This window comes from Molothrus aeneus, chromosome 3 (genome assembly GCF_037042795.1).
Source record: "Molothrus aeneus isolate 106 chromosome 3, BPBGC_Maene_1.0, whole genome shotgun sequence".
Classification (NCBI taxonomy): domain Eukaryota; kingdom Metazoa; phylum Chordata; class Aves; order Passeriformes; family Icteridae; genus Molothrus; species Molothrus aeneus.
This window is the reverse complement of record NC_089648.1, coordinates 104,379,456-104,406,855: the sequence shown is the minus strand read 5'-3', so window position 1 is coordinate 104,406,855 and position 27,400 is coordinate 104,379,456. Positions and strand designations below refer to the sequence as shown.

Genomic DNA, 27,400 nt, shown 5'->3' with positions numbered 1-27,400 from the left:
ATATAGTTTTTGAAAATTACCCTGTTAAATATATTTTATTTTCTTTTTAAAGAAAATTATTTTGATATTTTATTGCATCTTCAGTTAGTGTGAATGTTTCTCACCTTTAAACTGGTACCTCAGCAGTTTTGTATTAGATGCATTTTGGTATAATCATTGTCAACAGCCTGCATTCTAATTCAAATAAGTACATGTAAGTGAGACTGACATTTTGAAGTTGGAACAAGTTTTCTATAATGTTTTTGCTTTATTTTGTGCCTCAGACCTGCAGTTACAAGCAAAATTACTTTTATTGGTCTTAGATCTCTTCTTTTGCTTTGAGGAGTGCCTGACTGTCATGAGCCTTACTTGTTACAGATATGTGTTAGTGTCAAGGCCAGATCATAAATGCTTCCTGTGTTGCTGAAATTATGTAGTAGTTGGAAACAAATCTGGTCAAATTTTGAAAGCAGGCTAATTTCCTCAGCCTATAAACCTCTACATATTTCTGCTCCTTCATTCTCATATTGTTGGAGTCAAAGGGATTCAGACAGCAGGAAAAAGAAATGTACTGTCTTTTAAATAAATGTTATGAGAAAATAAATCAAACTGTAATTGTGTGAATAGTCCTGATTCTCCCACTTCTGAACTATGAAATATTTTTTTAATTCTATAGGAATATAGATTTTTTTTTAACAAAAGCATTTCTATTTTTGTTATGGTTCTTCTTGATCAAAAAATTAATTATACAGAAACCAAGGTCATTCATTTAAAACATGTTATTGGATTTTCTGTAATGTTTAAATAGTACTCAGGTACTTAGAGGTCCACAGAAAGAGTTGTATGTAATTTACTGAACTGCAAGGCTGTGCCTGTCAACATGGGCCTGAAGGACATCACAGAAACAGACATCTCCAAGACTGCTAGGCTTCTGCTGGACTCCACATACCTCTGTCTTTTTTCTGACACAGATTTGATAAACATTAATTTCATTAATGTTTATGAATTAAAGAAGGGGGTATCAGAAGCAAGTCAGAAGCTCTATCTCACCTTAGTCTGCTTTCAACCTAATGTGCTTCTAAAACATTATTCCTTAATGAAGGCACAAAATGGGAAAACTATAGGAGCATTCACCCATTTTAAAAAACCAACTAAAAAAACCCCCAAACACATAAGAGCAAACAAACCAAAAAAAACTCCTTTATTCATTATAATCTCTAAAAAATTCAATGATGTTCAAGAATTTGAATTCTAAGTTTACATTTTTTGCTGTCATGTCTGGGTAGTGAAGAAAGTCCTGCTGAACTTGACTTGCACCATCATTTAGAAAATGGGCAGCTGGCTGTCATATTTGTTCTCTTCCCATCAACCTGTATAAATTAAAGTCACATTGCTTTCAGAGTTGATTCTTAACATCGCTCACAGTTTATATGAAAGGTATCTTCACATTGTGCTAAGAAACCATCTAAACCATAGGTTTAGAAAAGGTACCACTTTAATTTGCCAAGTGCCAAACGTTGAGCAGTTCAAAAATGTGAATGATTTCCAGGCACCCAGCTCAGAGCAGAAGGAGGGGAGGAGGTGCTCCAGGCACTGGAGCAGAGATGCCCTCACAGCCCTTTGAAGGCTGTGGTGGAGCTGATGTCCACCCTGCAGCTCTTGGAGGACGGCTGCACTGCAACAGGTCCATGGTGCAGTAAAGGAAAAGGTGGCCCATGGAGAGCTCATGCAGGAACAGGCTCCTGGCAGGAATTGTGCCTGTGGAAAGGACCTGTGAAGGAGCAGTTTGTGAAGGTGTATCCTGTGGTAGGGATACACAGCAGAGTGGGGGAAAAGTGTGAGGAAGGAATGTGTGAGATGAAGTTGTGGACTGACTATAACTCCCGTCCCTGAGTTGTAGAGAACTTGGGAACAAAGCAGTGAAGTTGAGCCTAGGGAGAAGGAGGACTAGCAGGAAGACATTTTTAGGTTTTGTCTTTATTTTCTCACTATTGTACTCTATTTTTAGTTTGCAATAATTTTTTCCAAATCTTTTTTGCCCACGACAGTAATTGGTACATGACCTCCCAGTCTTTTATCTTGACCCATACACTCTTCCATCTTACTTTCTCCTCCTATCCAGGAAAGGAGGGGAAGTGAGAGTGCTTGGGTGGGCATCTGCCAGCTGCAGTGGTTGACCTACCACAGTTGCTTCTAGCTCAGTTAGTTTTAGTTTGGGATTTTTTTTAAATAAAGTTACTGCTTTCACTGGTGATTTAATTTTGGTATTTAAAATCAAATGAATTTTGTTTAGTTTATTGCAAATGTGATTAGCTGGTTATTTTTCTGCTTAACTTTACCCAGATGTTTATACTTGAAATAAGAGTAATTTAGAACAAAAGGGCAGTTCTTATTGAAGAGCACGAGTAATACAACAGTATTGGTGGTGTCTTTATAAACAGAAGTGTTGTAAATGAAAAGAGAATTTGTGTAAGCTGCATTTGCATTGGCAAATACATTTGTCTGATTGCTGAAAAAAATGCTTTTCTTGATGAGGAGAAATAGCCTGAAGGACTGAGTGTATTTTGACATCTCAAAGATTAGCTGATTAATTGTACTTTTGATGGCAAGGCAGAAGTGAGAAGTGAAGCAGAGACCACAAAAGCATCAGAGCTGAATAGGGCAAGTAGTTCTGAGAACAACAAACGGCATCAGGACCTCTGAGTGATATGGATGGTCACTCTGATAGAGTCTGTCAGCCAATAGACTCTGATATTAAGTCATGAAGGCTCTATTCCCTATTGGAATCTGATACTAATAAAATGGAATAATGCTTTTTTCTCAAGTTCTTAACTGCAATATAAAACTAATCAAGTCCAAAACTATTTGAAGCAAAAGAGGGCTATAAAGTTGAGGTGTCTGCTGTTTCATCTACAGCTTTATTTTTCTCATATACTGTTTCTCATTTCCTGCACTTTAATAGGGTATAGAGATGCTTCTAAGTAAAAGCAAATAGTGAAGTTGATTCCTGCTACTTTTCCTGTGTACACGTTATTAAATTTGAGAGCATTATATTCTATGATATTCTGCAAGGTATGTGCTTCTCACTTCACAGATATACAAAGCCCACTATTAGAGGCTGAATATGCATCTACTGTGACTTTTCTTATTCATATAGTAAGTTCATGAGATAGTGATTCTTTACAGTAATAAAGATGATGTAATCTTGACATGCATATCACACTCATTCAAAAATGTTTCAGTTAATGAGCAAGAATTATGAATGTTTTAAATTCAGAATATTGGCAGCTCTTCTCCCATAATAGTAATTCACAGGATATTGTATTGTACTGCATTTTAACAGAAATCAACTGTAGCACACGTTTTTTTTAAAGGTTGATTTGTCAGTTGCTATCCCATTTGTATTACCACAGCATTTTGTGAAAATTATATTAAGACTTCACTGAAAAATGATGTAGAATGTACAATCTAAAGTGTCTTTTAAGCAAGATAGTGCTATTTTGTTTCTTGTCTCTTGGTGCTTTGTCCCTATCTAATCTCCTTTTTGCTTATTCTTTATATTTTCTCCATCCCTGCATGCACTTACTCTGATGTTAGTCTTCTCCAAGTGGCCTTCATCTCCTATTGCATGCCATTGGTTTTTTACTTGGAGCTGTTGCAAACATCTGTATTACTGTTGACTTTCAATGCCAGTCTGTTTCCTTCCAGGAACAAAATGATGCTTTGGATATGTTAGATGCAATAAAATCTAGAAATCTCTTTTGGTATGAGGAGTTAAACTTTCATGAAGTGGCCTTCCAAAGTGATCAAGTGATTATAAAGCTCACAGACTGAAAAACCCTCTGCTTTTCAAGTTGTTCATTTCAAAACCAGAGTTTAACCTGGTTAATAATCTCTTTTCCAGTACGCCTAGAACGTAAAGTAGTGCTGGATTCTATGCACAGCCCTGGTTTCAATAGCAGAATATCCTCTTTTGATCAAAATTTGGACTGGGACAGGAAGATATCAAAATCTAATTTAAAAGAAAGGAAGAAAGAAGAAGGGACTTGCCTGTATTTTGAGGCAATTCAACTTCCTGAATATTCCTTAGTACAACCTTGCTGAAAGAAAACTTTCTTTCTTCTGAATTTTCAAAGATATGCACAATCTAAAAAAAGTCTTTCTCTAAATGAGGTTAAGCCTTACCTTTCAAATGAAAAAAAAATAGATATTGAAATATTTAGAACAGAAGTCCTTGCTAAAGTGGATGTCTGAGTCAAGAAGGATCAAATTCTTTTTTATAGTCTAGGATTTCTGTGTCCCAAAGTCATCTCCACTTCACACTGTTGTTTCCATATGTATTTCCATTGCTTTAGAAGTTCTCACAGTGTGCAAAATAAAATTTTGCTACCTGATTCATTGATCATGCTATCTTCAGGGAAAAGTGTGTTTAAAAAAACCTACTATCCAGGATCTCTTTGAGGCAAGGAGGCTTGATGGCATGCCACAGACTGTTACAATTTTTTTTCTGTCTCACTTTTAATTTTTTTTTCTCTAAATGTTAATTGTAATTCTGAATTAGTGATTAGTTCTGAAAGCAAGATAATTAAAATATTATCAGAAGGGATGTGTCTTTGTACATCTGCAAGATTTGAAATGCTGTGGGGTGTTTTAAAGTTCTGACTGTGGCAGTCTCTTCACCAGAAAGCAGTGTGCACTCCCAGCTGATGGCAGTCACACTCAGGTTTGTGACCAGTAACACTCAAGTCCTCAGCTGGGCTGAATTAATTCTCTTCAGCTTTTGGAGGAAGAAAGTGGAATCCTGAAAGTGTTTCAATGGATAAGCAGAAGAAAGAAAAGTTAAGGTTACTCTCTTCAGAGATCCAAAATAGGAAATAACCAAAAGGAAATGAAGACATAACTTGGATTAGATGAATCTGCACTTACTTGCAGCTGAGGCAAATCCTTATATTTGAAGCCCACTTCCTTGCAGGTTGGGCTCATTTCTATAATGCTGATATGCCCATCTACCTCACCTCAGAAATGAGTTTCCAGGCTTTAGCACTGTAGTGTTATTTCCTGACCTTTAAAGACAAGGAAGGAAATTTTCTGTGGGTGCCATTTTTATGAAGTCTATGGTTTTCCCCGTTTTCTTACTTCCTTACACCAACTTGGGCAAATAGTAAAGCAGGTGAAAAATTTTCATGTTAAACAGCAGAGAGGTAACTTTGGGCCTCTGATGTTAATTCTTTGACTGAACTGTTTAACCCTCAAAAATAAAGACAGTAAACTCTATGACATCACGTGTAGGATTCTTGATTGTCTCTGCTGATGAAATCTATTAGGAAATAAATGAAGTTTGACTTGTATAAGAGATTGCTGGATATTTTTCCAGTGGGTTCAGTTAATAAGCTTGTTGCTTGGCTGAAATGTTGTCTGCATTGCTTCTGTTGTTCTGTTGCTGGAACAACTACATTGCTTTCTCAGGCTGATGTTATCAGTCTGTGCTTTCAGCACTGTATTTCCTTTTCTTTTTTTTGGCATTAGTCTTCCAGTATTCTAGTGAAATTGTTGGAAGCCCTTCTGATTTATGACTCTTCCATTAATATATGTGCCTATGACAGCTGAGATTTTGCCAGTGGGGCAAAGTACTTATACATCATCAAACAGTAGCAGTTTGAATAAAAAATAGTAGTCCTTTATAAGGAACTGAAGGTGCTGTCTGTGACCTAAATTAGTTTCTGCATTTATGACAGATTTTACTAAAATCAGTCTTCCCATTCTTCAGAAATCAGAATCACTACTCTTCAGACATGCATTTACATTTTATTTGAAATAATTTACTTTTGAAATAGACAGATACAGTTGTTTATTTTGCTAACATGCCTACTTGCTTGTTGTAATTGCATAATCTGTAGAATTTTAGTGCAGGCTTTGACTAACCTACTTTGTGATTAATATTCTAATGTCACATACAATGATAAAGTGTGTAATTGACTGGCATTCTTTGCTATGACTCACTTGGCTAAAATCTCTGTTTTGATTGGGTGGAAAGGTGGGAGTTAATTTTTGGTTTAGCAGTAAAAACCTAGTTGAAATGAGGCCAGATAAAATTACAGATATTTTGAACAACAGGAAAAAAATTTGTTTATGTATTCTGTAGCTAAAGGATATAAGGTGGAGCTGCTTTGTAATTGCATTCTTGGTAGTGTGTTCCCTTTTATTGGAAATAATTATATTCATGCCTGGCTTGGCTAGTAGAAGGTTTTATAAACTGCTATAAAACCAGGAGTTTTGAGTGTTTTTCTTCTTTTCCCCCTATAATAAACTATTTGGCATTTTACTTCACCACTTAAATGTACAAATACTCAATTTGGACGAATATTCCTTGCTACAAGTATATACTCTTGGTTTTTTCCTTTTTCTCTCCAGTGGGCACATTTTTTCATTACTTTAGGCTTTATCAGAGCATGTTCAGTTTTAATATATCTGTACTTTATGTGCTTTCATAAATCACTGTCTCTGAAGAGGTTTGATATAAAAATTTTGGCTGGATTTGGCTGGGATAGAGTTAATTTTCTTCATAACAGATAGTATGGACTGTGGTTTGCATTTTTGCTGGATACAGTGTAAATGACACAGGGGGTTTTTTTGTTATTGATGAGCAGCACTTTCAGAGTCAAGGCCTTTTCTGCCTTTTTCCCCAGCCCACCACCAAGGGTACTGGGTGTGCACAGGGAACTGGGAGGAGGACACAGCTGGGACAACTGATCCCAACTAACCACAGAGATATCCCATACCACAGGGCTTCCTCCACAGAGCTGGAGGAAGGAAGGGGGACATTCAAAGGGACCATTTGTAACCCCAAGTCACTGTTGCACCTGATGGATCCCCTGGTCACCTTCTGCCAATGGGAAATGGTGAATGAATTCCTTGTTCTGCTTTGAATGCCTCGTGTGCACAGCTTGTGCTTTACCTATTAAACCCTGTATCTCAAGCCTCACTTTTACCCCATCCCACCAGAGGGGACTGCACAAGTGGCTGTGTGGGGCTCAGTTGCTGGCTGGGATTAAACCAAGATGCAATGGAACTGAAAAGGACTAGCATAAAAATATAAAAAACAAACAAAAAAAAAAAAAAGATTTATGCTTTGGAAACGCCATCATTCCAGACTGTGGGAATGCTGTTGCTCTTTGGTTGTATGGCTAAGACCAACAGTGTCACCTACAGGTGAATCAAGTAGATTTCTTAATTTTTCAAGTGGAGATATCAGACACACAAAATAAGTTAGTTATTGAAAATGGGAAGATCTGATTTAATAACTTCCCATTTAATATCTTAAATCAATTTTTCTGCTTATTACTGTTATGAAATTAAGTGCAAATACACAATTCAAAATATTTTTGTAAGCAGTACTAGGTAAAAAATTTTGAAATAATTTATTCATGTGTATAGAAATTATTATTGGTAATAGTCTGCCTATTTGCTATTTAAAGTCAAATTACACTGAAAATACATGTAATTTATGACATTAAAGTACATTTAGTGACTGTTTTTACAGAGGTCAAAATTCATTGTTTGTCAATGATTCATCTCAATTCATTGTGGCAGAATGTTGCAGAAGTGAATATAAAGTAAAATGTTAAAGATATGGCAATGAAAATATCAAATTAGTAAACCTTCTTTAAATTTGTGCCTGTAAAAGATTGCTCTTAGATTATTGCATCTGTTTCTTCAGTACAACAGATACTAACAATGCTGAAGTTTTTCTGAAAATAGAACATACAAAATTAATGTATGTTAAGAGAGAGGACTTTTGTTCTTCAGCCTTTTTTTAAGGGTTCAGCATCTTCCTTTCTTTGTTGCCAGGTTTGTAATTAAATTATTACTTTTTTAAAGACCCTTCTTCACTTTTGCATGACTGGGACTAGTTGAATCAAATTCTGTCCCGACCTGATGGATTTTTGGGTGTATTGCTGCAGTGATGCGACCATCCAGTGACAGCTGAATCACATGAATTGCAAAGTATTTGTAATGTTTTAAGCTAGATTAAGCATACTTTCAGATAGTGGCCTCATCAGAGAGGCTGCTGTGTAATAAAGATGTGTGACTGTGGGAAGAAGAAAGCCTAGTGGAGCTGGGAAGTAAGTTGTTCCCACTTCTGCAACAGAATGAAGAAGCTCCTAAGGGGATGCTGCCTTTGAGCTTTCTATTCTTTCTATTCCTTTTAAATTATTCATTTCCTTTTATATATGTATTTATATAAATATATATTTATATATTTATTTATTTCCTTTTATATATATATATATATGTATCTATCTATATACATATATATATCTATGTATGTATATCACAGTCTTATGGTCTCTGAGCTTAAAGAGATTTGAATGGTTTCGTGTAGATTCTCATGCCAGCTGTTGCTTTTAGAGACCCCAGTGTTAGGTGGTTACCTTACATAAGATTCAGTAATAGATTTGAGACTGTTTCTTGTGCCTTCATAGGTACCAGTTTTGATGTGTGCTGGTTTTACTGTGGCTTTTTGTTATTTAAGAAAATACTTAAGACAGTGACAGTGAAAACGAAATGTTACTTCTTCATGTCAAAGGCACAATGCTAAGCACAAGATCTCTTTACTGCTCCCTCCATTTACTTGGTCTTTCTTTACTCTGTTTCAGACAGTCCATCTTATACTTGCCAAGTTGTATTTGCTGCTACATCTCTCAAAACAGATAAATGTAACACTGATTGGGCAACCTTGTTATTGGGGTGGGGGAGGGAGGGAAGATTTCATAGTGTAGTAGAAAGTTTCAAAGACTTTTAATTCAGTTGTGTGCTGATATACAAAAATTATAGATCCAGGTTTATAGCTATAATATGTTCAGTTAGCTCAATACCTTTGTGTAATTCAGCATGATTCTTGAGTTGGAGTCTTCACTTAACGTCCTTCAGAAACTGCATTGTGTGTAAGGGTATTATATGTAATGTAGCACATTACAGCAATATTTTCTGCACTCCATTGTAAATGGCCTTGCAAGTGAATGAGTTCAATAAGCTACTTCAGTATTTTTTTTAATCTAGATGGAAACTCAAAGTCTTTCAGACTTTAAAACTCTCTAGCAATCCTTTGTACGTCGTATTCCTGCTCAATGCCTCCAAACTCAGGAGTGGCTCATCCTGATGATCAGCAAGTTAGACAAGAGTGTCAGGAGCCCTACAGGATGAAAACCAAATATAAAAAAGGAAGCATGCAAGAGGTGGATGCAGGAACAGCTGACCTGGAAGGATTGTAGTTGTGCATGCTGAGCATGAAGAGACAGGATTAGGTAAGAAAAAGCCCAGGAACACATGTGAAGGGCAGCAAGAAAGGCTTCTGTACAGCAAAAGAAAAATTGGAGAAAACCTCTGCTAAATGGAACAGGGTGCCTGATGACAAAAGGCATTTAAATGGCTGAGGTACCTAATGCTTTCTTTGCTTTGGCCTTTGTGGTTAGGCCTGGTTTTCAGCAATCCCAAGCTCCAGAGACAAATGGGAAAATCTAGAGGAGGAAAATGCAACACTTGGAATAAAGTTAGGTTAGGGAATGTGCAGACAAACTGAATATGATACAAGTTAATGCACTCTGATGATATTTTCCCACTAGTCCTGAGGGACCTAGTCAAAATTACCATTAGGTCATTCTTGATTACCTTTGAAAAGTCAGGTTGGTCTTCCGTGTGGAAACAAAGCAATTTTGCAGATGGTACAATGTCGCAGACATCTTTCATGAAAAATCCTTTCTTAGGATTTTTCCTTGTGACAAGCTGCAGTTTCAGCAACCAAAGTAAACAATGGTTATCTGCTGCTGTGGAATGCAACAGGTGATTGGTCTCCTGTGGGTGTTTGGATTTCTTGACCACTCATGGCAGAGCTGGCTCTTGCTCTGTCTGAGACACAGATCTTTGTTATTCATTCTTTTCTATTCTTAGCTTAGCTAGCATCTGAAAAAACATTTTCCTTGCTATTTCTTTTTAGTATAGTCTTAATGTAACATATATCATAAAATAATAAATCAAGCCTTCTGATCGTGGAGTCAACATTCTCGTCTCTTCTTCATCCTGAAAACCCTTGTGACCACAGTCACAGTACAAAGCTGGGAGGAGTGGTTGACAGATCAGGTGATTGCAGTAATTTAGAGTAACTTTGGCAGGCTGGAGAAATGGGCCAACAGAGATCTCATGAAGTTCCAGAGTTTATGCCATGTCCACTCCATGCCATGCAGGAGTGAGGGAGTAATTTTATGAACCCATCCAGGCTGGGGGCTGGTCAGATGGAAAACAGCTTCCCAGGAAAGATAACAGATATTCTGGTGGAAAAATATATGAGCAAGCAACATCCTCTTCATTCTGGGCTGCATTTCAGAAGGGTGTTGCCAGCAGCTCAAGGGAGGTGGCTGTTCCTCTCTGCTCAGCCCTGATGACACACATCTGTGGTGCTGGGTCCAATTCTGGGCTCCCCTTCATGGGAGGAACAGGGACATACTAGAGCAAGTCTGGCAAAAAGGCATGGAGGTTATTGAGGGATAGGACATCTGTCACATGAGGAGAGGGAAAGCAAGCTGGGGTCATTCAGTCTGGGTATGGAAAAGCTCCGATAGATAGATGTGATCCGAGTACATTGTGTGTTTATGCATAACGAAGACTGAGCCAGACCTCAGAAGTTTCCAGTGAGTGCAAAAGAGGCAGCGGGCACACACTGCAATACAGGAAATTCTCTGTAAATGTGAGACTTGGTTTTTTTTTTCCTGTGAGGGTGGTCAGATACTGAAAATTTGTCTAGACAAGCTGTGGAGTCCTCAAAGAGTTTGAGTATCACCTGAGAGATACTGGATCCATCTCTGTGTGCAGTGTTCAGCAGACTCCTCTAGGTGACCCTGATCTGAGCACTGGGTTGGATTGGTAGATCTCCAGAGGTGACTTCCAACCTTATCCTTACTGTAATTCTGTGAAAACCAAAACTAGTCTATTTTGATGGAATTGCCTATCTGATATTTACTGCATGTGTCAGTAAAAGATGAGCAAGGAACATTTTAGACACTATTTTGCCTGTTAAAATGTACCTGTGTAATCATTAAAGATGACATTTTGTCAGAAAAAGTTCAGATTTTCTTTCCTAGTGATGAAATGCTAATAAGCATTTTTCTTTTCATATTTTTTTATGTAACATTAAGACTAAAATTCCTTAAAATACATTGTCTGAATGTTAAATTATGAAGTAAAATGAATCTCAATAAGTAAAAATAAAATTGCCTCAATTAAAGTTCTTAAACTAATATCAGAGAGCTGAAATTGAAGTACTTTGTGGTATGAACTAACTGCTCATCTGCATATGATTAACTAATGAACTTATTAAAAACACCAAATAAAATATTATAGGTTTTGTCTCAGGCTTTTTCGTCACTGAGGATCTTCAGTAAAAGTTGGAGGAAAGTAATTTTCAGGAGTCTCTATTACCATTAATATTTTATCTATGAAGAATTTAGAAGAATGATTTACTTCTGTTTGGTTTAATGGCCTTTTATAGCTGAAAAGGTTCTGTGCAAAAGGTGTCTACACGTCTTTAAAATTACTTAGTAACTGTTTTGCACTTCCAAATACTTTTTTAAGCACAGTAAATTTTACAGGGTGAAAATGCAGTCTTTTATAGTTAATGCAAATGATGCATTAAGTTAGACCCTTTTCCCAGAATACAATTTAAATGTACTCAGAAGTCCAATTATCTTTGATTTAGATGTAAAAATTGCAGAATAACAGCTGTGCCTGCTGAGTGAATATTCCTCTGCAAAAAGATAGGTTATTTGAGCAGAGCTGAGGACAGGTTGCTCAGGGAATGTTTGCCTCTTTTGGATCTTTTTCAAATTTAACTGCTTCTGGTTAGTTGAAAATACAAGTAAATTACAAAACATATCAGGGCAATGGAGAGTTTATGTCCCCTAAGTTGTCATTTTGCACATAACAGAATATCTTGAATTTGTTTAGCATTTATTAAAATTTATTTATTTCGGTTGTCAAGCATTTATTGTGATTTATTTGTGGAACAAACCCCAGACATTATATTTCAAATTAATGCTTGCAAGTAATTGCAGGTAATAATGCTAAATTTGACTGTATTTAGAATACAGCTTTTTCTATACTAATGCAAAGAAAAATTTTAAGCACCTCCAACACTGAAGAATCACTTTATATGCAATAACTATAATAAAATGTAGTGTAATTTAGAATAAAAGTAGAATATATATAATAGTAGAATTCTTATTATAACAAAAAACATGTTGTTATCATGAAGTTCCTAGTGGTTTATATTGTAGCATGCAGTACCAGCAGGATATGTATTAGTAGCATTTTAAATTACTAATATAGAGTAGAATATATTATCTAGGCTATATGTTATACATAGTTACCTAAGTTACCTATAATTGAAATTTGAAATGTGTTTTTTCATTTAAGTTTTTGTTTACTTTGTAAACTGATCTTAAAACTATACGAAGTAGTTTGAGAATTAATCTAATTTGTCCTTCTGAGAACACAAATGTAATATATATATATTTCACTGTTGATAAATATTGCTCAAATATCATTTTACAACACCCTGATCATGGAGCTTTCTTAAACTTTATGATAAATCTCCTTCAAGTCTTACCCCTCTTCATTTTTAAAAAAGGTTTGGTTTTTTAATGGAAACCTATTTTCAACCTAAATCCTAATCAAATTTTATTACCACTTTCTTTACCTGAATGTGTGTCTTCCCCAGTCACCGTTGTTTGCTTTCTGAAATCTCTTGCAGTTGTAGTTATCTCTGTTCAGACACGTTTATTTAGCCTTAGTATCAATTTATTTAAACTTTTTGTAAAGGTCATGCTTCATTTACGTTTAGTCATTCTTGTTTTTCACTTCTGGACTCTCAGTTGGTTTGCACTTCTTGAAATAAGTTGCCCAGAACATAATGTATTGCCCCAAGATCATACTGCTGCTGAGCAGAGTGGAAGCTTTATTTAGCACGTCCGAATAGCAGCATTTCTGCTCCAAGGTTTCAATTTTTGCATCAGCAGAGCATTTTTTGTTCATGTGCAGACTGATCCGCTCTTTCTCTTTATACTGTCCAGCTACTGCCTTGCCAGTTGTTTTACATCCTGCATTTGTTGGATAATTATTCCTAAGGGTCAGATTCATCTGCTTTGTCTTTAGCCATGTAAGAGTTAGGCAACTGATCTAAATTGGTTGCACAGACTCATAGGGAGAACACAGTAAAGAAAGGACTTCTAAGGCTGGTTCATACTTGGATGGATGAAATGAGCCAGCTAGAGGGAGCCTAGATGTCTAATTTGAGGGTGATTTTGTAAGTTAGCAGGTAAGATAGGCAAGATAAATCCTATCCTCTGTGTAGAATCTTGAAATTATATTACTGACTCATGCATTAATGCATCTGTTCTTTAACTTATCAAGACATTTTAAAATTCATTCTCCATCATGCAATGTGTTTGCAGCTCTGTCCAGCATAATACCAATGTAATGTTTAGTGGATATAATTCATAGTCTGTTACTGGGATTACTCATGAAAATATGCAGTGCATAGACTCCTGTGGAAATCTGTGTGATTTGATCCTTTCATTACAACAGCAAACTGTTGATATTTCCTCTTGGTGCTTGCAGAATGCTCCTGAAATCCAAAGGGGATTCTAGTTCTTAGTTAATGTAACCAGAGAATATAAATCTGACAATCTTGCTGTCTGTTACAATAACCTTCAACATTGGTTATCATTAATATTAGAAGACATAATTTTCTCTGGGGTGTAAATTTGAAAGGAAAATTTTGTGAAATCACATTTGCACGCAAGCAAATGAATTGGTGTTTGAGTTGTCGTTTTATAAACTGGCGTCACAAAATTGACTTCTAATGCAGTTCTGTTTAATATCAGCATCTCAGCTGAACCAAGGCCTTTTTTTTCTTCATCTTACACTTAGTATGCCTCCATATCAGTGATTGCAGTGATTGGTTTGCATTGATTCTTGAAAAACATGATTGGAGACAAAAAAACGAACTTGCTCCCTGTTGTATACAAATCTGTGATAGAAAATAAAACTGTTGAGTAAAGGTGTGTAAAAAAGGATATTTGGAACAAAATGTCACTGTTGCCCTTTGGTCCTTTTTCACATATAGTTGGGTTAATCCACATCTTGGGGTAAGGCTTGACAGGAGCAGAACAGGGGGGAAAAGTCTGGGTAGTCTTAAAATATAAATAAATAAAAAAATAAAATATTATCATTATGTCAACAAAAGTTATTCTGAACCTTTTAATATTTACAGTTAATGAGATACGGAGGACCCCTGTGATCGGTCTTAAGAGCATACAAGTATAAATAAGCTGAAAAAACTGGGAGCTGAGGTAGTCTTTTATCCTTGTCTCCTGAAGCTGTGCAACCAGAGCTTAAACTTTCCTTGCAGAACAGAGGAGTAATGATTTTGAAACCCTTTTCCTTGCGGCTATGAAAAAAAGAAAAAGAAAAAACTTAAAAAACCCACAATTATCAAACAAAACCACCAAGCAAGCAACAATACTGGATTTCTCAGAAACTTCAATTTCCAAGAAATCTCCTTGTTCTTACTTTTTTCTTGTAAATTCTTAAACAAACTAACAATCTTATTCCAAGTATTGCTATAATGATATATAAAAGCTTACGCCAATGTATTCTACAGTCATGTTTTGTTGTTATTCTGTTGTATCTCTGTTAGATATGAAAAAGGGGATGGGGGAGAAGGAAATGCAAAATAACACTGTGCAGATTTGAAAACAAGCAGGCTGGATGCAGTGTCTCAAGAGACAGGCACTTGCTCAAAGTTGTCAGATTTGATTAAGGGAGCTTTTGGCATCAATCAGACCTGACAGTAGTATATCAGAGGTTAGTAAAACTATAATTGCTGAACTGATTAACAGCAAAGAGGAAAAGAGGGTAATGCTTTGGATCAAATTCCTTTAAAATATTTAGATCATTATTTAAACTTGAAGTCTGAGTAGCTAATTATATATCTTACACTATAAGAGATGAATTTCACAAAATCATGCAAACTGTTCTTCCTCGCTATGGTTTTTAAAATAAGGTTTGTACTGACTTTAAACAGACTATTTTATCATGGGAAAAAAGAATGCAGAGAGCAGGGGCTCATATCCTATTACTCAGTACAACTATTGTGATTCTAATATACATTGTTTTCTGTAGTTTCCTCTCAGACTAATGTAACTACTCCATGTGTAAACGACTCCATATTCTTTTACTAAGACTATAAAAAACATAAGGTAAGGGCTTTCACATCAACAACAAAAGGAAATTACTAGTCGTTTTATCCAGGTTTTTTTTACTGTGTCAGAGTCTGTTGTATTGAGGTCTAAAAGTAATACTGGAACTTCTAAATGAATTTTGCAATCTCTGGGACATCCAGGATTGTGCTGAAAGCATAAAATTTTAAATCTTCACATACGAACTTAAATCTCTTAGACATAATTATGAAACTGAGTATGCAACAAATAAAGTAATAAAAAAATCAATTCAACAGAACCTGTCATAAGTTTCTTGCTCTGCTAAGTCAATGTGCTGGTACACTGTCAATCAGTTGCCTTTTCATTAGGTGGAATGGCTGGGTTCTGTAAAGGATTGAAACCATTGTGCATTCCTAGGACTCATTATAAAATAAAACATGCTGAACAGAGTTATGTTGCTTCAGTTAAAAAGTCATTGGATATTCTAAGTTCTGAGTGACAGCTGTTACAATCCCTTGTTGATTTCTGTTGTTGATTGACAATTGCTGTTAGCTTTGGTGACTTACTAATTGCTTCTAATATGCATCAATATAATGCATCTCTTTTGTAAGTCTTCCTAGCATGATGAACTCAAGTCTTTTATATTAATACTTCTTGTAAGTATGGCCCTATTATTAAATGTTTCTAAGATACATATAAAATATATAAATCTTTATTTGTGTATATATGGTCACATATTGACATTACTTTAGACCACAAATACATGTTCAGATTTGTTAGAACATCCTCTGTTCAACTAAATGGGCATACTGCTCATCTGCATATCTTTGTATGGTAAGGAATCTGCTTTACTAGAAACATAATTCTGTTTTAACTGTGTTAAACACATCATCAGATGGTTGTTTCTGATCTATGAAGAGCAAAATACTTGCATTCATTATTTATTACTTCCTACCTCAGATTCTTGTTTTAAATTGCTGCCCTCTGCTTTACTTTCTGTATGTTTATTCGGCTCCCTGCCTGAGCTCCAGCTCACATGAGGTTTTTTAAATGCTTGAATAAATCACAGAGTAAGAATGCAATAAAAGAGGAATAAAACCAGCATTATGAAAATGACTTGCAGGTTGCTGCTCTTGTAACATGTTTTGATGGAGTTTTACCTCAAAGAGTGCCAAACTGGTAATGAGTCCCTCATGGGGTATGATATCAGCTATCTAATATTAAAAATTGTGAGAAACTCCAAAGTATCACTTATTAGAAGGGAAACATTTTCAAAATTATGAAGCCCCAGAATAGCAGCTCTGCCTACAGAATTGCAGAATATGCTGCATTCCAATGAGTGTCTGCTCTGTGTCTAGTTGTGTGCAGTTTTACGTGTCTTCATTTTTGCAGAAGTTAAGATCTGGCAGTGAGTTCCCTGCCAGAACAAACCACCAAGATAAATAGTTAGAGCATGAATTAAGTAAACTGTGTAGGTTGCCCATGCCCCCTTGCAAAAAAGCTGTCAGAAGATGAGGAGTGCTGGCTGTGACTGAGCAAAGCTTCCCCTAGGATGAGGTAAGGGGAAGTTGTAGATGCGTGTAAAGGAGCAGGAGCGTAGGGAACACCAGTAGCAAGGTGAAAACAACAAAGACAAGGAAGTTCTACTAACAGAAATCGACAGAAGATCTTTGAGAAAGTGTCTTTGAATAGTAACAATAAAGCAGCAGTGGCTAGAGCAGAATTCTTTATTGCTATCCATTCATGTTGGATCACTGTGCTGGAGACAAATTTACTGCAGGTGAGCATAGAAAGGGGCTGGTTCCATGCCTTCCAAAGCTATTAGATCATAGGGCTTGTATTTCATACCTATGCTATGTTTTTTCTTTACCTGTGTATACTAATGAATTGGGCCTTAAAATTGTTTCTTCTCCAGCATCATTGAGACACTTCAGAAAAAAGTTCTGTTTGAAATTCCCCTACTTTGAATTATGCTTGATTTCATCACATTTAATTTTAGCAAGAGAATTCCTTCTAATCTGCAAGTGATAAAATTCTTCCCAGTTGCATCTAATCACTGTTGCATGCTGTTAAAAGGCAAATTTCTGAAATACCTGGCAAGCATTTTCCAGTGCATAATAAATATTTCAGTTAATTCCAGTTTATATTTCAGCTGTTTCTGTCTCTGCCTCCCCTTAGTTTTGGCTGTCATATCTTTAATGAGACTTTTTTGTGCTAATAACAAAGTGAGTAACTCCAGCATCATTGGTCACTGAGCAGGAGGAGCACAGGAGGAAGCCTTTAGAGAACAGATGCTCACATAGCTGCAGGCATCAGAGTGGTTTTTTGTGTAATAAGATTGTTTTCTTTTTTCTTTCCTAAGGATACTGTTATATTGAGAGTTACTTAATAGAAAGTGGGAAAGGTAAAAATAAATGTTAATGCAAAATGAATAAGAAGTGGCTGTTAAGAGGATAAAGCAAATAAAGGATGAAATTACAGTAGAAACTTGTATTTCTTGCAGATTTAATCCATGTTTTGAGAAGCAATATTGTGAACTTCCCAGAGAATTATAAAATAAATTAAATGTTTGCTGTTTATTTATCAGAATTTTGATGATTTCAAAGAGGAAATAGGGCTTTTATTTAGGTATCTTAAATATGAAAATATCTCTATTGTGCTGCAGGTGTGAGATGGCATATGGTTATGATGTTTCTGGATCTTGATCCAGCTTAGGGAAGATAATTTCATTTTGGAACCTTCCCATAACATACAACCTTTATTATTGTGGTCATTTGGCATCCACAATATTTCCTGATGCAAAGGGCTCTGGATTTGTTCATGAGTTCATTCTACAGTTTCTTTCTAGAAAGAATAATAGATTCTAATGCTCAGCATGTATGATAGTATGAATTCAACCTTATATGTCAAATGTATGAAAGTGTGTGTGGTACTATTCTATTCTATGTTTTCACTGTTTTGATATGATAAAGGAACCCATATTTCCATCTTGTGCCAAGTAAAGGCAGTGTGCTGCTGCTGCTCTGTTTTCAGCATGGCATCAGGCAGGCTTATTTTTGTAATGGTGCTGATACTCAGAATACCCAGTCTCATTACAAGGTGCTTTTCTACTTTTTATGTTACAGAAATCTGTGTAACCACATAATTAACTAAGCATCCTCAAGCATAGGGCATGGGGCTTTTTCCCATCATCCTAGTTGATGTTTAAGCTGAGATCTGAGTCAACCAGTACTTTATACCTGGTTGGATGATTATTTGGCACATAGGAAGAGTGATCCAAGCATTTTCTGATTATTTGATGGCAACTAGAGTAGTCAAGAAATTGGGCATGAGGTAGGGTGTGCATCTGAGTTTAGATTTTTCGTTGTGTATATGAAAGGGATGACAGGTCAGATGAGTGACAGACAAAGGCTGAAATGGCTAAAAACTGTTCTTAAAAATGGTCTTGAAGAACTTAAAATCAGTGAATTTTGTAGTATGGCATGCTATAACTAAGTTTTTTATGTAGTTTGTTCTGAAATCTTTACATATGTGGTTTGGACCTGTGGGAGTGTAAATTTGAGGGAATTAACAATAGTTTTTCTAGGCTCAGAGTGAGTGTCCTAATTATTCAAGCAGAAAACAGATACTAGTCATGGGCAAAATGTATTTGGTAGAACTTAAAAGTAGCAAAGAAATTCAAATAATTGAGAGTAAGTTATTGAAAACATAAACTTTTCAGGTTGTGCCAACTGCTAGAAAGGAATGTTGGCCCCATAGAAATAATTGGAAGATCATTTGATTTTAGTAGGACAATAACCCTTTTCAGATTAAGAAAACCCCCAAAACAATGACAAATCCCAGCATTTTCAACATGTTGATCTTCTGAAACTGTGGTGAAAATGTAACTTCCTTTTACCGTGAAACCTGGCTTCACAGGGGACTGAAGAGAAGCTGACAAAAATAATTAGCAAATCATGCAATTATAGAAAAATGCATTTTCACCATCTCTTGAAATCTTATAAATTGGTGTTGAAGTTATCAGTTAGTGTTGTCCCTTTTGACATAATTTTTCAAAGTGAAATAATTAAAACTTTTTGTTTGAGATCTTACCTGAAAATTATGTAAAACCATCTAGGGTTATGTTAGATAACCCCAAAGCTAAATGACATAATTTTGAGTTGAAATACTTGGATTATTTCTTTTAAACAGGTAAGTCCTTTGGTGTAATAGTGAAATTAAGTGGGAATGCTCACTTAAGACTGGAGACTTTGTAAAAAGCCCATGTTTCCCTAACAGAAAAAGTCAGTGTAGAAGAACAAATGATAATCATAAATACATTGGCAAAAGAGAAGTGTGTGTGCGTAGAGAACCTTAACACGACAGTAAGAATATTGACAGTTAACCCATTTCTATTCAGCCATATCCTAATACAAAAGCCAGATTGAAATATCTTGCATGAGTTGCAGTTCATTAAACAAATGTGACACTTTATTTTCTAGCTATTTCAATACTGAAAGAGGTGAAGTGGTGAGATAGCAATATAAATGAACACACTTCTCAGTGTGCTGAGAACTCAAGTCCATGTAAAAGAAAAAAATATTTAAAAGATTTTTTAATATTTGGTTTCTGTGTCCTTCTCTTGCCCCCAAACAAAAAGCAGAATCCATTTCCTGAATCTGAGTTTTGGTTTCTAAACTTAAAGGATAATATATATTGTCTCTGAAAATTAATTATAAAAAGAAATGCCACTACTGCATTTAAAACTAATAATGAGATGACTCATAATGCTGTCTTATATTTTAATTGAAAAAATAATCTTTGTTAGTGTTTGCTGATAGCAATTTCTTTTAGCTGATATTTTTAAATAACATTTTATATATTTGAATTAAATTTATAATTTGCAACTACAAAGCTTATCTGTTTGGGTGGGTTTTTTTGAAAATTTCTTCCCCAACTGTTATTTCTGTCTGAAAAATAAATGTAATATTCTCTAGCAAAACATTCTCTGGAGATCTCTTTTCTTACTTGATATACTGTCTCATTTGGTATAGCTTTTAATTCAGGTCATTGCTTTGCATACATTGCTATTTTAAAATAAGATCAAAGTAAAACACCATTATAACGGATATTTAGTCATCACTCAGAAACAGAAGAATTAATGATACAATTTTAAATATGTGTCCTGATAACATGACTGACATTAAAAAAAAAAAGCTGTGATCTGAATGTTGTCAATTTAGATTTAACAAATTAGCTAAGTAGCTTGCATTTGTAGTATTTCACACCTTAAAGCCTTAATATGCATTGCTAAATATATTTCCTCACTGTTTGCTAATTAATGTTCTGTGGAAGTACAGCTGCTAATATTTCGTGGTTGATATGGCTCATTTTAAAGTGCTAACAGCTGCATCTGTAGTAGTGTTACATTTCAGTTCATAAGTTATGGACATACATTTTTACACCTACTATTTTGTACAAGCATTTGAAAAATCTCTATTTGCTAACAAAATGCACCCAGTAATATTTAAACAAACCGTGAAAATATCCCCCCCGGATACCACCACTCTCTGAGATAATAGTGACTCAGTGAGTCTTTCATGTGTAAAGTTTTAAATGTTGCAGGAAATTAACATCTTTTTTCTGTAATATCACAAAGTGTCTTCAGGAGTGGCTCTTGGTAATTAGTAAAGACTGATATATTCTGATGGTAAAATAATTGGACTGGAACAATATTGTGTGACAGTGCAGAGAAAAATATTTTTCTGAGGGGAATAAATAAATACTATCAGAATATCTTGCGGGAGAAGACGAAGAGAATAAAAAGTATTCATAAATGTGTTTTGTAAGAAAGATTTTTTTTAATATTTTGAAAGAAACATCAGCACAAGCAATCCAGGAGGGTCCTGGAGTGCTCTGATGAGAACTTCTCCCTGCGTAGATAGGACTTGGAGGAGAGGTGCTTTGCTGTACCTCATAAAGAAGGAGGAACTTGTTTGAGGTGTCAAAATTGAAGACAGACTTGACATAGCAACAATGAGATGTTGGAGTTCGGCATCCTGAGGAGGAGGAGGAGGAACAGGTCAGAAAGGAAGCTCACAACCCTGGGCTTCAGGAGAGTAGAGTTTGGCCACTTCAGAGATCTGCTTGGAAAAGTCCCATGTGGTAAGGTCCTGGAGGGAAGAGAGAGTTCAAGAAACCAAGAAAGCTGGTTAATATTCTTGCAAGTTCAAGACCCATCCCAGTGAATAGGAACTTGGGCAAAAATGAATTAATAGGAGCTTGGCCTGCAGGAATGAACAAGTTGTTCATACACAAAGACGAAGCCTACATACAGGGAGTGAGAGCAAGGACATGTAGTGTGGGAAGAATACAGGGACATTGTCTGACCATCCAGGATTGAAGTTAGGAAAGCTGAAGTCCAGACAGAATCTGCTTAGGAGTCAAAGAAAACAAGATAGGCAACAAAAGGAAGACTAAGGACAATCTGGGCCCATTGCTGAATGAGACAGGGGGCCTCTGAATGGCACAGGACACAGAAGAGGCTGAGTAATGCATGTCTCCTTTGCACAGTCTTTACTAGCAAGGCCAGCCTTCAGGAATCCTGAATTCCACCAACTGGGGGAAAGTAAAGTGTACCCTTGGTGGAAGAAGATCAGGCCTTAAGAGAACAGGGGACAAATATGTCCATAGTCTGATTGATTTGCATCCACAAGTGCTGAGGAAGCTGGCTCTTGTCACTGCAGTGTCACTCTTGATAATCTTTGATCAGCCATTGTAACTGGGAGAAGGGACCAAAGATTGGAGAAAGTCAAATGTCACTCCTGTCTTCAACAAGGGCAAGAAGTAGGACCCATGGAATGCCTGGCTGGTCAGCCTCATATGGGAAAGTGATGGAACAGCTAATCTTAAAACAGTTTCCAGGTACATGACAGACAGGAAAATCCTATCATGAATAGAGTGCTTGACTTCAGCAAGGGGAAGTCATGCTTGGCCTGCTTCATAAGTTTCTATCAAGAAATGTCTGACCGGGTAGACATGAGAAAAGCTGTGTATATTGTCTACCTAGGTTTCAGTAAAGCTGTCGATAGTGTTTTCTGTAAGATCCTCATAAAGAAGCTTGTTGATGTGTGGGTTGACTGAGCAGACAGTGAGGAGAGGCTGATATTCCAGAGGACTGTGCTGTCAAAGAGAGGGACATTGACAGGCTGGAGAAACAGCCTGACATATCTGCATGAAACAATGAAGTTTGGAAATTACCATATCCAGGACTGGTGGAAGTTGTTAAATCTGTTTTATCAGTGCAAGGATTAAGATATCCAAAGGTACAACTTGAAAGTATGCCTTAGGGAGGAAGCATTTCATAGGCAACTGAGAGCAATCGGGTCAAGCTTAGGTATGAGGGGAGGGTCTTAATTGTTTACTGTGCTGTGAAGAAGGTTAGAAATATTTTATCACAGATTATTTTAGTGAAACACAATCATTGAGTGATTATATAAGTAGTTCCTTCTGGATAGCCGTTTCAATGTTTTCATGTGGAAAATGTATACAAATGGGGCACAGCTTGAAGTTATTAGTTGATATTTCCATATAGTTTTCCATACTGAATTCTACTAATGGCCATCCAACAATGTAGCTGCAGCAAACTGTCTCATATATAAAATGGGTAAAACTTAAGGTAACTTCAAGTTCTACATTGCATTTACTCTGCTGTATGTTAAATTACTATATTTTTATAAATTTGCATATGCTTAATATTTCTTTTTTTTTTTTTCCCACTCCACTAGATGCTTGTGACTACTCCAGAGAAATGGGATGTAGTGACAAGGAAAAGTGTTGGTGATGTAGCCCTCTCTCAGCTGGTAAAACTCTTGATTCTTGATGAAGTTCATCTACTGCATGAAGACAGAGGACCAGTACTCGAAAGTATAGTAGCACGTACTTTACGGCAGGTAAGAGTAAAAAAAAATCTTCAAAATAATTTTTTTTTGGTCAAGAATAGATAGATGTTGCTGTAAAAAGTAACATGCTTAGACAATTAAATACAAATGCTTAGGCAGTTTACAATTTATTTTATAGCTGTTCTGTTTTAAAGCTGTGTATGAAGAATGTGGATTTTTTTTGTCTTCTACTTTTCTTTCTGTATTATATCAACTCTCAGATACCTAAGATGCATAATTTATTACAGTTCTGTTCCTTATAATTTATTTGCCTAATTTATTCTACTGTACATGTAACAAGAAAATTAAACATTTTTAAGCAAATAATAATCAGGCTAATGTTTTAACACAATCAGAATTGAAATTATTTTCTTGCCAGGAATGCTTATTTTCAATTAGCAGTTTTCCTAGTAGAATTTCTTTTTTTGTTTTAATTAAGAATAGTGTCTTAAATCTAGGTAAAACTTTCAGCACTGCTAGAAAAATACTACATAATTTTAGTCTAGCATCAATGGTCCTTTTGTTTTTCCCTACGATTTAGTGATATTTTCTAAATACCAAGATTAGAAATGGAAAAAAGGAGAAAAGGGATTTTTTTCTTGAATCTTGTACAAAAGAAGAATTCAGTTAGGCAATAAATGAGGTTGGCCTCAATAGTGGCTATTGAGTTGGCCTCAATGTGCTTCTACAAGTAAAGTAAAATATGGAATTTGGAGATGAATAAAAAGGAAGGATTTTGGAAAAAGAAATTATGGGAAGAGGGAGGATTGAGTGCATTTTTGTTTGTCTTTTTTTAATGAAGAGCAAAGCTCTATCCATACAAGTAACCTGTAGCAAATTAAAATGAAACGGGTGTTTTTATGGCTCTCTTTGTAGCGTATTAAATATTTAAAGCATTTTAGCTTTCAAGATGCTTTTTTTCCTTGGTAAGGCTACACTAACCTTGTTAAGGCTTTTTGAATCATCTGATTCCAACCCTGCTAAGAACAGAATGAAATGAATGTCTGCTCTAATGTGGTACAGCAAGTGTAAACTTCCTGTGTAAAGAACAATATAAGTAACAATTTTTTAGAAGAAAATTCCGAGTACCTTAAAGGTGCTAAACTTGAGCTGTTTGATGTTGTATTTTCTTTCTTAAATGGTTTTGATAACCTTGTTTTTCCTTAGGTGTCTTTATAGTAAACCATCTCAGATTTTAGCAGTGACCATGATAATCATTTTCTTCATGTCAGATTGCAAGATTTATTCATTTCTTACTGTGAAATTTTGTGAGACTTGTAAGATAGGCTTCAGCTGTCCGAAATAGATGTTGAGAGCCATTTTATCCGTCCTACATTACTCAACTTGGCATTCCATTTCTGCTTTGTTTGGACACAAATCTCCCTTATATCCTTCCCTTTTGTGTCTGTCAAGCCTGTGTAGGTAACTTAGGGAACATAAAATCTGAGGCAGTTATGTTTTGGGTACTGAATCCTATCTTTAGTGCATTTAATGTAAAACAGCAGTATCTTGCTTCAGCACTCATTTACAAAAATAGCTCTTTTAAAAAAGGGTGTTTTAATCTCCTAGGATTTCAAGGTTTGTTTTACCTACCAAGTTGGAATTTAATTCATCTGGAGCTGAAGCTACCCAGTTGTAACCCTTCCTTAAGGGAACAGTTGGGAAATAAAGCAATATACAAGTTTTGAAACTGACCATCTCACCACCTTATTTATTCTAATTTGATAAGAAAGACAGTAACGGAGACCCATATGTATCTTTACAAGTAGGTAGCTTAAGAGAGGGAAAATTTACAGTATAAAGGTACACTGAAAAAACTCACAGTTAGAAAGAAAGCAAAATTACTTTTAGAATTTTTTGGAATTCTGCTGTAGGAAACAATCGCTGACAAAAATATTTCAAATGGCAAGCTTCCCAGAGAGCCCAGGGACAAAGAAACAGGAGATGTTTTGTAAAGTTGTTTTGTTTTTTTAATATGAAAACAAATAATAATAATAACTTCTTAAAATTACACTGAAATGTTATACTTCAGCATCTGAGCTTGCAGGCATAGTTCTATGAAGTTTGCAGTATACATCCACAGCTATGAAGTTACTGGAACTTTTTTGCAGTCAATAAAGATAACATAATGTATCTGATTTCAGAAGAATTTTCCTGGAATTTAGTGAAAATACTGTTATATATGCTCAAAGTGTAAAAAAAATCACACCTAATGTTTTAATATTACTTTGTGAGGAAAATAAATACATTGTTGCATTTTCTTGGTTTTGTTCCTTGCCCATAATTCCATACATAATTTTATGTATTTTGGTATAAATTCATAAATGCCCCTGGAGCATGAAAAAAAGCCAGGATATTTAGCCCATCCCTGGAGAATGTCCTTCTGTCTTTAGTGATTTCAATCTCCTCTCCAACTTTCCTGAAAGTAGTTATAGAACTTACTTTTCATTGATATCTATAGAAATATCATACTTGTTCAGTATTCATGCACACAGGAAGTAAGAGTAATTGTTCACTTCTTGAAAAACAAAAAGTACCCCAAGGACAATATTAATCTGAAATGTCCTTATGTCAATTACAACACTGTTATAACTGCTGAAATCAATTACCTGATTTGTATACTGGTTTCAGACATCCAAAATATTGACTATTTTCTCTTCATTTGTAGTGGAGGGACAAGTAATTCAAAACAAAATCCATTGCAGAGCAGTAGTCACTAGATCAGAACTGGAGGCTGTAGTAACTGAGATCTATTCTGGTAAATATCATTGACATTTTCCCACTTTCTGTACTGTCACTTTTGGCTCCTGCAGGAGACAGTGCATTCAAACAGTATAATTTTTGATCTGACCTGGAACAGTCATTTCTTTTATCACTTCTAGAACAGAACCATGATAAATTTCTTGAATACTACTTCAGCCTTTTCCATAAATCACTAATAACAACTCTAATAATGCATGTACCTGAAGTTCCATCTGAATCATACTTCCCTAGCTTGTATATGAGACAATGTCATGATTGCTGTGCAGGTCAGGATGTACAGTGTAGTGCCTTTTACCTTTTGCAGGGTTTTTTTTCCTGTCTTAGAGACTTAGCATCTCTTGTTTAATTGGAGGTATGAGGGCTATTGTGATTAGATGGTGTACAACAGAAAAAAAAGACAGTGGATTGGGGTTTTGTCTTCTTAAGAATTCTAGTATTCAAGAAATCTAGTATTCAACTAGATACTTGGGCCTACAACTGTGCAAGAAAAATATGTTTTGAGATCTGTATTGATATGAGGTAAAAATACAGCTATCCAAATGCATTCTTAAAGCAGGAATATCCTGATGCATTCACAGGTCTGTCCTAATTTGTACCTCAAAATACTTGAATGATTGATGTAGTTTCCCCCGGATGAGCACTGAGTCACACCACTTACTGTAAGACTTTAACACGCTCGTTTTAACTTATGGCATTTTTTAGAATTAGGTTTTATTTAAACCTGGAAGGAGTGTATATATTGGAATTGCTGACAGTTTTACTCATAGCAGAATGAAGGGCATATTTGTGCATGTTTGCACTTTTCAAATTTTAGAGAATGTTTTTGCAAGTGATTTAAATTGACTTTGCTAAACATTTTGGTGGGAAAATTGCTCTGAGCTCTGTTATATACTGTAGGTATAACATCAAACAACTTATTTGAATCCAATTTATAGCTTTGATGTTTAAAGTTTTAGTCCAGAGCATAATGCAGATGTAAAACTGAAATGCTTAAACTTTTTAATCAAACTTTCCACACTACTGTAATATACTAAGGTTATTAGCTTGAAAGAAAAAAATTTACAGTTTTTACAGGCCACTGAAGTATTTTGTTATAATTATTCAGAGATTTTGATTACTTCCTTGATGCTTATGGGTATTTTTTCACAAAAAAAGCATACTGAAAACTACACTTGAGTTATATACAAGTTTTGATACCTGTTCTCAATGTGTGAATGATAAATTTAATAAAAGAAAATCCATATTAAAAGCTTTCTCAGATTTTGGGATACCAAAGCTGCCATCTTAGACATACAAATATTGTTCTCAGAACTGTCTCATTTTTCAAGTTAAAGATTCCGTTGCTTTATGTCTTTGTATTAGATCAACAAATTTAGTATAGATGGGCTAACACAGCAGTACAAGGAATAGAAGAGATTCCTGGAATACATTGATGAGAAAGACCTCCTCCAGGCAACAGAGGACTCC

The 27,400-nt window shown here is 35.5% G+C and overlaps 1 protein-coding gene across 1 annotated transcript in view; it reads left to right on the top strand.

Annotated features, from left to right (window-relative positions):
- The window catches only part of ASCC3 (activating signal cointegrator 1 complex subunit 3), a 251,664-nt gene that overhangs the window by 68,751 nt on the left and 155,513 nt on the right, over positions 1-27,400 (top strand). Inside the window, exon 11 of the mRNA XM_066547531.1 lies at positions 23,018-23,182. Within this exon, the coding sequence (XP_066403628.1) occupies positions 23,018-23,182 (165 nt within the window). The remainder of the gene's footprint in view (positions 1-23,017; positions 23,183-27,400) is intronic.